At 36.8% G+C, this 12270-nt stretch overlaps 1 protein-coding gene across 3 annotated transcripts in view; it reads right to left on the reverse strand.

The window, feature by feature from the left end:
* Positions 1 to 12270, reverse strand: part of PRKCZ (protein kinase C zeta) — a 67399-nt gene that overhangs the window by 33400 nt on the left and 21729 nt on the right. For all 3 annotated transcript variants that reach the window (XM_027803372.2, XM_055704516.1, XM_027803373.2), the window contains one exon: positions 1652 to 1737. In XM_027803372.2, coding sequence (XP_027659173.1) covers positions 1652 to 1737 — 86 coding nt within the window. The remainder of the gene's footprint in view (positions 1 to 1651; positions 1738 to 12270) is intronic.

A 12270-nucleotide genomic window follows, 5' to 3' on the forward strand; every position in this document is an offset into this window, starting at 1 on the left:
AAGCCTTGGACATCTATCTATAGCCACTTCTTTCAAAATTCCTGGTCCATCAGACTTCCTTCAGTATTCTTGTACAGGTTTGGCAGCACTAATATTAAAATTAAATAAATGTCTTAGGCCCTGGAAATGACATGCAAGAAAATAATCTCATTTATTTCAGTCAGATGCACGGAAGCAAGGGAGGGAAGGAAAAAAAAGAAAAAAGAAAGATGTAGTGTCAGGTCCCAAATTCTTTCAGTAATACAGGCACCCCTCTCATGCCTCTCCAAAACGCTTACAAACACAGCCATAAGAAAGAGTTAACCTTTACAGTATGTTCAACAAGTTTAGATTTTGCATGTGTTTGCTCACCAGAATTATCTGAAAAAGTTTTAAAAGGTTATTTTGAAAGAGGAATGAATTCATAAGGATTAAAATCCAGTCAAAATTTTAATTTGGTATCTAATTCAGTAATACATATATGACCATAATTTATTATTAATTTATACTTTTTAATGTCACATTTTACAGTTCATATCAACTTTATTACTAACTTCAGTTGGATGTGCTTTGTGTTCCAGCTTTATAGTATTTCATTTGTATACAGATAGTTATAACAAAGTAGTCTTGTTAAGGATTGTTGACAAATGAGCATGCTAATGAGGTTTCAAAATCTTTATGCGTATATTCACTATTTGCCTAATTTCAGTTAAAACGTCACTATGACATGGATTATTAACATGGCAGGTATGCACTCACAGTGTTTCAAAGAAACATGTTTTAACCATGTAGCAAATATGCACATTGAAGCTTCATACTATAAATTAAAAAACATTACTTCACACATCACATTATACAAATGCATGTTATAATTCAGACACATGACATATTTTTCACCTAAGTATGTGATATGATACTGAGTTTTAAGGGGCTTTTCCTTCCTTCAATGCAGTTTTGGGGTAGGGAGCATTAGGGAAAAAAAGAGCTAATTTCATAATTAAAAAAAAAAAAAAAGTTACTGTTGAATCAAAAAGCTAAACTCACCTCACTGTACTCAGTTTTGTATGGAATTCCCAAAAGCATATACTACATTTGTATATATGCTGCAATACTTAGGCATAATGGGATAAGTGAAGGAGGTGTCTCAGCCTTAAAGCGACATTCACTTGCTTATTTGGATTAAGTCATATTGTCAACACAGTTGTATTTTAGCTCAATAAAACAGGGGGGGTTGTTCTTAATTAGACTATGTAATACCTCAGACTGAAAACAGTTAAAGCTAACATCAAGAGCTCTAATCTTTAAAAGTGACAAAAAGTACTAAAGGTAAAAGATTCAACAAGCAATCGAAATCAAGTAAAGAGCAGAAAGGAGGTAAGAAGTGCTCAAAATATATATCAGTTTAAATAGTCACAAAAATAAATTTTTAGAGACTTTAAAAATAATTTATTTTCACCAATCCTATATTATTAACTCCATCCTAGATTCAAAGACTTCCAAGTTTTTCCTGATTGTTATGACCTGAATAACACTGCATAGACTGAGAAGTCACATGAATAAGCATCTTGCTTTTCCTTTCTTTTCAACACTCAAATATAGAAAAAGCACAGACTGAGAAAACAATTACCACAGAACATTACCAAAACCCAACATTTTATGCAACAGTACTCACTCTGTTAAAACGTTTGGCTTGGAACAAATGCCCATTCACTCGGTACAGCTTCCTCCATCTTCTGGCTCCACGTCGGTAGATTGATTCTAAGAAAGAAATGAAAAAGGTGTAAAGCAGCAGCATGCTAGCCCAGCAATACAGACACACTATGGGAAGCAAGTTGTGACTCAAAACAATCTTGCTTTTCTAAATATCAACGCACAGCTAAAATCCCTGCGATTTTTTTTTTTTTTAAAGGCAGCCGTAAATGACAGCTTCTGCAGGATGTGCTTTCACCACTGCCTCTCCCTTTTCTCTATCCCTGTCTCTTTTTCCTCACATGATCATAATCTTGTTACAGTTTCTTGGCTGCTTGCTGTTCAAGCTCAGGTGAGAGCAACAGATAACCGTTAAAGAAACAGCTTCCTCTGGTAAAATTACGATGCTGATCTCACCTTCATATGTAAACACGTAAAGGGTGTCTGGTGCTATTAGATATGCAATATTAAAGATGTTACAAGTCTTGAGAGTTACATTATTTGACCTCATTTGTATCTTGTGATTAAACGTTACCCAAAAATATTTCCTTCTGTTAAGCAAACAGTTCAAGCGTAGGTCTCCAATTATTTCCGATATATTCTAAACATAACAACAAATCATTTAATCTGTTCAAGCCAGACTTTTCAAGAGGACAGCATCTAGCACCTACTCCAAATTTCTTTTGTTGTCACTTTTCACATGCATGTGTGCAATTGTAGTGTGACTGGCTGATTAAGAGAATTTGCTACAAAGTCTTGAAAACCCTGTTGGGCAACACCAGCCCTACTCAGAGCTGTACAAAGCTGTGAAGGGGACACAGCCAACCCCTGCCACAAACCAGGACCACCAGCTCTCCCCAGCAGGCAATGCAAGTGGGTACTGGGTGCAGTGGGGAGCACACAGGGCAAAACAGAAGAGGGTGGCGAGGCAAGCAGAAAATTCAGTAGTGATGTTAAAAGCAACAACATACTCCTGCTACCAAGAGGCTAAAAAGCTTTAAAAAAAGATTTGGCAAGTTTTTCATTGCTGAATAATTTGTTTTAATCACACTGATGAAGAAATTCTAATTTAGGAGTTCTCAAAAGTTTCCTGTAATATTTAAAAGTTAACAAGCATATTTTAGGCAGTGAGAAGAGTCTGACATCCTCTCAAACATTTCCAGGAAAAGTATTTTACAGTGTTTTAATGGGTGTTATAATATCCTCTTACTTGGGAAAAAAATGTGAACAACTAGAATAATTCTCATTTCAACAGCATTGTTTTAAAGCTGTCTTCAGTAACATGATGAGTAAGATTTTTCCAATACAAAGTTTTAACTGGTATGCCTTTTAAAAAACAAATTATTTATACCAGTTATAATGCAACTTAACACAGTTGGCAGCTTGTACAAAATTATTTCATGTACTTTGAACAGGAAAAATATTAAGTACAGCAGTTTCATGGGGAAAGGAAAACTAAAGAGCATAGGAATCATAAATAACTCCATCTGAGAAGACAACAGTAAAACATACGTGTTTATGATACCTTGTGCATGGCTCCATATATGCTGTATTTCATACCTAGGTACACTGGTTCTGCCAGCCAAAACAACTCAGTTTTGTAGCAAGCAATTGCATTTGGTCACTATAACATTGATCCTCGCTTCTTCCCTGTCACCTTAACAGGGTCTATCATATTGCTTTATTTTTCTTCTTAAAAAATTGCAACTTCTCCACCAGACTCAGTCAGGAAGTTGAACAGAGGAGGGGGGTGGGTGGGTTTTTTTTGTTTCTTTGCTTTTAAACAGAGTTCAATATTATGTTAGTGTTAAAGCTGTCCTTTTCTCAGTCTAATACAAGTGAAAAATCCGTAATGACCAATACTGTATGTAGAAAAATACTTTTGTGTTAACTAAAATGCCCCAGACAATGCAGCAAAGAATATTTCATTTAAAAACATCGATAAGACTTGATTGATAAGCATTGCTACATTCTGACAAGGTATTAAAACTGTAAATTTATAATCCTCAGAAGTTAATCCAAAAACATCTTAAATTCTCATCTTTCAAGTTTTAAACAGCTAAGTTTTAAATATCCACAGCTTATAGATGAAGTTTAGGGTTTTTTAAAATAAAAAAAAATCCAAACATTTTCCCTGTCAAAAGACAATGCAAATAGCGAACAGTTTGTTGAAAATTATTTTAACTTAATATCGAGCAAGCCAAAATCACAGCCTACTGACATACAATGTGTGAACACTGCTTGTAATACTGGGTCTGATTTTAGATACTCTATTTTTGTCCTTCAAAAGCAAGGCACACGAAAGTACTGAAGTTTCTGTGACTCCACACATCTACAGTGCCAAATCCACAAACATTCATATGTTACTCTATTTGCATGTGCAAATGTTTACTTTCCAGCATTTGAAACAGACATTGCACTACTAAATCAATTGTTAACAATTTGGAAAAAAACCAAATTCTTAAAGGAGCTGAAAGACTGCATGCCACAGAAGTGGCAAAGATACAGTGACTAGAATAGAGGTGTATCACTGGCTATGTTTATTTAACCCTAATAGCTCTTCAAAATCTGCTAATACAAACTTTAAAGCAAACAAAAAACACTGCTTTTCCTAAGTGCCTAGAAAATATACACGAGAACCTAGCAAAACTATTGCAAAGGTTTTGCCTAAAAATATACTCAAACACAAACATCAATGAAAAACCATTCCACCATTTGCAGGATGACTTTTCACCACGAGAAAAAAGAAACTCCAGGATTTTTTCCAAAATAGCTAATTGATTCATTAGACAAAGCACCATATGGAGGCAACCTAATACATCTGTGCGCTGAACATTAGCTTATCACTGACACGAGGAATATTAAGTGAATGATAAGTTAACGAGCAGCTTGTGCTGATGAAGTCTGTAAATAAAGGAACAAGTCACTTCCCTAATTACTGGTAAATATTAAATCAAAGTCAGGGGTTTATATCATATACTTGTGAGGCAGCAGTCCAACAAAACCTGAATATAGTGTAGCATGAAGAAGTAGGAACCAGTAGTTTACCACTACAGCTGCCGCTGATTCAGCGCAGGGTCCAAGGCAAACCCATTCCCCAACTCTAAAAGGGACGAAGGTTAAAAAAGGAGAAAACAGCAATGCTTGTAAGACACACCTTTATATATCACAAATTCTGTTATTATTATTATTGCACAGTATGATTATATGACAGAATAATATGTTCTTGGTATTACCAATAATAGTATTCATTTTTGTAATCCATATTCAGCCAGTGGCACAAAGTCTAATTGGAATACCATGAGCATCAGCGTACCCCAGGGGACAACACTGATTCCAATCTGTTCAGCATCCTCACCAGTGATCTGGATGGGGCAGAGCACACCCTCAGCAGCTTCACCGATGATACAAAATTGGGACTGACACGGTCGTGCTGCCAAAGAGAACTCAACCCCTGGAGAACTGAGCAGGGAGGGAGCTCCTGAAGCTCAAAGGGAAGCGTGAAGTCCTGCACACAGGGAGGTATGACCTCACACACCAGTACATGCCAGGGGCCCAATAGCTGGAAAGCAGCTTGGAAGAAAAGGACCTGGTGGTGGTGGTGGGCACCAAGTTGAACACAAGCCCGCAATGTGCTCTTGTGGCAAAGGCAGCTGTGTCCTGGGCTGTGTCAGGAAGGAACAATGCCAGAAGGTCAAGGATGTTGATCCTTCCCCTCAGCACTGGAGAGGCCACACCTGCAGTGCCATATCCACCAGCTCTCCCCAGTACAAGAGAGGCATGGCGCTATTAGAGAGAATCCAAAGAAGGGCCACAGAGATGACCAAAGCACTGGAGCATCTCTCATATGAGGAAAGGCTGAGAGAGCTGGGGCTGTTCAGCCTAGAAAAGAGAAGGTTCAGAGACATCCCATCTATGTACACAAACACCTGGAGGGAAGGGATCCGTAAGACCGAGTCAGGCTATTTTCTGTGCTGCCCAGTGACAAGACCAGAGGCAATGAGCACAAACACACACAGGAGGTCCCTTCTGACCATCACAGAGCACCGCCTCACTACAAGGGTGACTGAGCACTGGGACAGGTTGACCAGAGAGGTTGTAGAGATATTCAAAAGCCATCTGGCCATGACCCTGGGGAACCTGCTTAGAATAACCTATAGAACTGGACTAAAACATATATTCTGTGTATCTAGTAATGCACCCATGAAAGAGGACACCCTAAAGATTCACTTAAGAATAACAGGAAATTATAAGAAGGAGTTGGGTTTTTAATATTATTTTGAAGCAGTCAGCTTCAAAAATCCTAACCAGAGCTAAACTAGATGAAAGGAACCATCCTGACCAATAAAAAGGTTCTTAAAATGGCAGCAAGTATGTATCTTGAGGTAAGAAACAAAGAACTTATTGTCAATGGTCTATGATGTGTGAACAAATGCTTTCAGTATGCATTTCACCCCTACACTTCATATGGGAAAAAGGTACTTCTGAACATGAAACAAAATGTTTTGGTAGATGTTTCCAGAACACTTTAGCATTAAGTAAGGGATTCCATGAAACTTGCAAGTTTTTAGAGTCATGATTGATCCCAGAAAAAGGAATTCCATCACAACAGCAGAAGTATTTTATTACTGCGTTTAATGGAAAAGGCTAGGTTTTCCATTTATTTTTATAGTACACATCACTTAACTCATCAAGGACTTTGAGTCAGCTGCTGGGAAGCTGAAGGAGATATCATATCCCTAATTGAAATAATCTTTCTGATGGATATTGAAGACAAGCCTTTGCGTAACAAAATAAAAAGAAGTATTTTTCAATATTCATTTTGTATGTGAACAAGTCCAGAGGAAAACTCAAAAGATATTTTAAGCTGCTAACAGGTGTAACAATTTTTTATTAAGGAACACAAATACATATTCTAATTACAATGAATGTACTGAACTTTATCTACTTCCAAGTTTGGGAAATCGGGAAAAAAAAAAAAAGAGACTGTTTTTCAAGTTAATATTACAAGGGAAATAAAAATACTCAAACTGAAACAAAATTAACCAGCTGTCTCTACGTAAAAAGCAGTGTGAGACAACTGACTGTTGCCGTTGTGCAATTCTTCCCTCTGTTGTCAAGCTGTGCAACTACATCACTAACAGTAATGCACAATGAACCTTGTAAATATATTTAAGATTGTTTTTTTGAAAGACATTCCCTAGGGTTGGGTTTTTTCCATCTTTAAAGAAAAACACCCACTTTTAGGGAAAAAAATAAATACACAAAAAATGTAATTATGGATATAAATGGATCAGCCACTTGTCTGTTATTCAGTGTTCATTCCAAATTAACTCATCTACAGATTACAGACACCCACCCCCCCCCCGCCCAGTAGTGGCCTCCTCAGAACTCAGCAGAAAGGATGTGAACCTTACCTTTGAAAATGTAACTTGGTAAAGGATGGAGAAATAGAAGAAGTCAGAATTGTTTTTTCAAGTGAGAACGTATTTTCCCAGTACTGAAGAGACAACTGGAGAGACAGGCCCAACCTGCCCTGAAGCCCAAAATATTATTTTTCCATCTGAAAGTTTAGAAATGCTTGGGTTTTTTTAAGTATGTAAAAGAACTAAGCAGCTGCCTGAGAAGTGTGGTTTACATCAATGAATGGCAGTAAGATGGCCACAAAATTTTCTTCTTCTGCATTTGGATTTACAAATGCAATTCCAAAGTCTACTTTTATGTGATCAAACTATAATAAAATCTTTTACTATACTAAGCACAGAGATAATTTGCTATTGCTGCAAATCACTTCTCAGAGATTAATGCAACTTGTTTACAGGCCAATTACATGGCCTGCCAGCTGGACAGTATGAGAATGCCCAGTTTTTGTTTTGTTCTTTTAATGTTTTGCTGAGCAGACAAATGAGCATTCTTTCAAAACCAACTCATGAATTACAAGTAGGAAATTGATATTTGTATTTCAGATAAGACTGAATTAGATGAAAAGGTAACATATGGAAATAATTACATATAAAGATAGAACAAGTTTGGGGAAAGTAAATTTTAAAGAACTTTGATAGTACATTGTTTCACATATCTGTTATTTAATATGTCCCAAACAGTTAAATTGAAACAATAGAACTGCTTTCTGAAGCACGTAACAGACACACATTGTATGGGATGTTAACTGGCCCTTCTTTTTATTATGAATAAGCTGCTATGTACAAGTGCCATTCCTTTCCAGAAGTCAGGAAAAGTGTATCCTTAACAATATTAAGGTATTAAGCACTTCCACCTCTTGCAGTGATGAAAATGGTCAGAAGACAGCATTTTTTATTTAATTTAAAACTGATTAGCAGTTGGGGAACCACATATCCCCATCCTTCTTTTCTTTTTGAACACCCACTAAAATTAACTACAAAGTCAGATCAACCTCTATTAAAAAAATTTTAAAAAATCAAGCACAATTAAGATGGCAATAATGACAAAGGAAGTGTACTACATATAGCATCAGCAGAGAACCAATGAGGAAATAGAACTCTCACAACAGGAATGCTTACCCAGCATTTACTGCAACACAGCTAGAATACTGCTTGAATATTCTGTTCCCCACTGACTTCAAAGGGGGTCAACTGACTCCCATTTCAGGACTGCTAGGTGGAAAACCTGTCGGCCGTACACGCTGTTTTCTCATGCATGGTCTCCTGGTTGCTTATATTCATATCCTTCTGTTAAAATGGCTCCATGCCATTGCAAGGTGATAAGTCACACTTACAAAAACAACGCCCCCCAATACAAATGGAGGTAACAACTCAATTTCAAGAAGTCTGCTGCACTGGTGCTGTATGCCTCTTTAGATCAATCACACCTGTTAATGCCTTACGCTTTCTTGGTCCCCAAGTTAAAATGCTCACTATGAATGGTGATTAGAAAATGTAGATTGCCTTGTCATTAAAAACACCGATTGCATGAAAAAATTAAGAAACAAAGGGATCTAAAAACAATTTTTAAAAATAGAGGCTTTAGCTTTCAAACAAAAAACAATACCACCTTACATTCACAAGAATACAAAAAATAAAACATGTAGACTATAGGTAAGTTGTCCTTAAAAGTTCCCTTTACTTGTGATCAGAGGGACTGATGAACTGAAAAATACTGTCGATGAGGCCTCAGAGGTGCCACTCACATCCAGTGTGAAAGATGCTACATCCTACCAGAATAACAAACAAAATAGTTACTTTAGCTATCAAACAAACAGGAGACATCCACGGATTTGACCTACTATCTCTTAAGCAAAAGATAATAATCAACTGATACTTTAAAAAAGCTATCTAGACATTTAACAGCAAACACAGTTTACAAAATTATTTCTTGAAAATGGTAACGGAAATGTAACCCTCCAACAATCATAGCAAGCAAATGCATGAGATACTTGGCAAGTTTCTGGCAAACAACAAAAAATCTTTTAAAAAATCTTACAATAAGATATAGCAAACCCCACATTTTTAATTGATCCAGATTACCTTAACATCACATATAAGAACTGGGATTGTTTTGGTTAGGCTGCTGAGTACAGTAAGTCCCATGGCTAAACTGACCATCTGTCTGGCTTGTATATACGTTGCACAATGCACAGGAACAGTTATAACTTGAACCTCATGCAAAACTGAACCTCACCTTCGGCAAAGAAAGACTGACAATTTAACACAGCTACATCGCGGTCAACAATTGGTTTCTTTTCATTAAAGACTACTGTGCATTTAAGTTGAACAGCTGAATACAGTTGCAGTGTTACCAAGATAGATAAATCTGGTACCAAACTAGGTTAAGAGGAGGATTCTCCCAGCCACCTGGTGGAGAAACTGTAGGAAGTTCGGGCAATCCACTTCCATACCAAATCCTAGAACTCCAACTGTGAAGTCATTTGCAGAATTTGAATTCTCTTTTTGCTTTTGAGACTAACCATTTATTAACTCATCACTATGAACTGTTAAGAATACAAATCAGTGACTATGGCCCAGAGTTTACTCATTATCTAGTCAAAGCAAAAACATTTGTCAATTTATTGAAAACAGATTTGGTATTTATGTATCAAGACGGTTGTTTGCCGAGAAGTGTTGATTTGTTTTAAACATACAACACCACATTGACCTGTATGCAGGGTCTACAGAAGTTTGTATAATCTTTCCAGCATACACTAATGAAATTAAACTTGCACTTTCTTTGAAAGGAGGGTAATTATTTTGGAACTAATCGCCAAAATATAATAGCATTACATGACAAAATAATACAAGAGAGCATTCTTTTACTAGCATTATTTAAAATTCTTTCTTTAACCAAAACCCCCAAGAATTTAATATGGCAGATATACAGGAAAAATATTATAGCTTAAAATATTTTGAAGTGGCTAAAGGAATTTATGCTTTCAGTGTCCAAAATCGCACTTCATTGCTTCACAAGACTTTTTCTTGCCTTGTGTAACTCAGAACTCAAAATATTTTTCTATGCAAGGGTCATGGCTTTTCTATAAAGTTATTTCATTAGTTTTATAGTTTCTATAGTTCCTCTTCTAAAAAGTTCTCATAACCAGACATCAGAATTTTATGATTTTACATGAAATTTATCAGATGTGCTTGAAAATAACAAAGCAAAGTACACAAAGTGTTACTCAAGAAGTCCTCATTAAATCCGGTTACTGGATGCTATTCTACATCTGCATCCACTTTACAGGCCACTTTTGTTTTTTAATAAACTTCTGTGTCTTAGCACATATATGAAGCACTACTTTCAATTATAAATAAAAGCTTTCTGAAAACAGAAAGCCTCTGTCTTCTATATAATTTGGAATTACTGAAGAAGGCATACAAAGAAGTGAGAAGCAACCCAATGAAGTTTCCTGCAAGAATTTGTTTCTACTGTGCATTATCAGTAGCCTGCATGATTTAAGACTTGCTGGGGATCTTAATCTAGACTTGACACCACACATTTTCTAGAAAAAGTTAATCCTTTGAGTACACGACTCATACCTGTTGGTAGCTGAAAGGGGTGAGTGAATCCCAGTTCTTTCTGCAACTGAGCTATATAGCAATTGGAAGGAACTGAATCCAGTTTATGGAAGTGTGATCAATTAAAACTTGGTCAGATCAAACTTTCACTTGGTCTCACAGGTATACGAGACATAGGCACCAACACCTATTTCATTACATCATCAGTAAAAATACAAAACTGTTTAAAAAACCCACCAGCTATTCAAAATGGATTTAATATTTTAAATTCATAAAGCTTTTCTAAGTGGCCTTCACAATGCCCTTGAAACCATTATTTGTTTCTTACAGTCTCAGGGTTAGGACACATTTTCTGAGTCAGGCTGTTTTCCTTCACAGCATGGTTCCATTACTTCAGCTTATGATCCACTCTAAAACAGTTCCATTTCCCTTCCCAATATTTACATTTCTCCAGTATTAGCAGAATGACAGAAACTCATTTTAGTTATTACTTCATAAAGGTGTACTTCATCTTTCCGAAGACATCAGACCCTTGAGCCTATTTCTCTGAACTCTTTCCAATTTAATCAGTCATCTGCTAATACTATACCCAGAAAACCCAACTATGCAATACGTCAGTATGACAGAGGACACTGTTACCTTGCAGCAGGACTAACTCTGCAGACCTATCGCTTTTCAGTCTGACTGTTTTGACACATCTGTACCTCACAGCACCTTCTTCTGCTCATATTTGGAGGAAAGCAAGCTAAAATTAAGTGTGTGTAATGACCATTCTGATGATGTCACAACCTGAGTTCTATGAACTACGCTTAGTTTTTATCATTCAATAAATAAATCAAATCTCCGAGAGATTCTCCCATTTGTACTTTTACCCCATCTGAGCTTCCTCATATACTATACAGATACAGCATTTATACATTTCACAAGTACAAAAGAAGCAGATTTTGCAGGAATATAAACCACTACTAAACTTACTATTTAGTGACAGTAGCCAAATAAAAAAATCTGAACAGCTTCAGGAGTTACTCATCACATCTGTTATATTCTGAATTAAATGACTGTCCTGGTTTTAGCTGAGAGTGTGTTAATTTTCTTCCTAGTAGCTGGTACAGTGTTGTGTTTCGGATTTAGGATGAGAATAATGCTGATAATACAGAGATGTTTTAGCTACTGCTGAGCAGTGCTTACCGAGTCTAGGACTTTTCAGCCCCACCAGTGACAGGGCTGGGGGGCACAAGAAGCTGGGAGGAGATGCAGCCAGGACAGCTGGCCCAAACTGCCCAAAGGGATATTCCATACCATATGACCTCATGCCCAGTACATAAACTAGGGGGAAAGTTGGCCAGGGGCCACTGCTCCAGAACTGGCTGGGCATCAGTCAGTATTGTGCACTGTGTTTCGTACACTCTAGTTCTTTTACCATCATCATTCCTTATTATTTTTCCCTTCCTTTTCTGTCCTATTAAATTGTCTGTTTCTCAAACCATAAATTTAATTCTTTTTCCAATTCTCTCCCCCATTCTATAGGGGATGGGGGGGAAGGATGTGTGCGCATGAGACTCCATGTGGTATTTAGCTGCCTACTGGGTTAAGCCACAACAATTATACACTAATT

This window comes from Falco cherrug, chromosome 3 (genome assembly GCF_023634085.1).
Source record: "Falco cherrug isolate bFalChe1 chromosome 3, bFalChe1.pri, whole genome shotgun sequence".
In the NCBI taxonomy this organism is placed as follows: Eukaryota; Metazoa; Chordata; class Aves; order Falconiformes; family Falconidae; genus Falco; species Falco cherrug.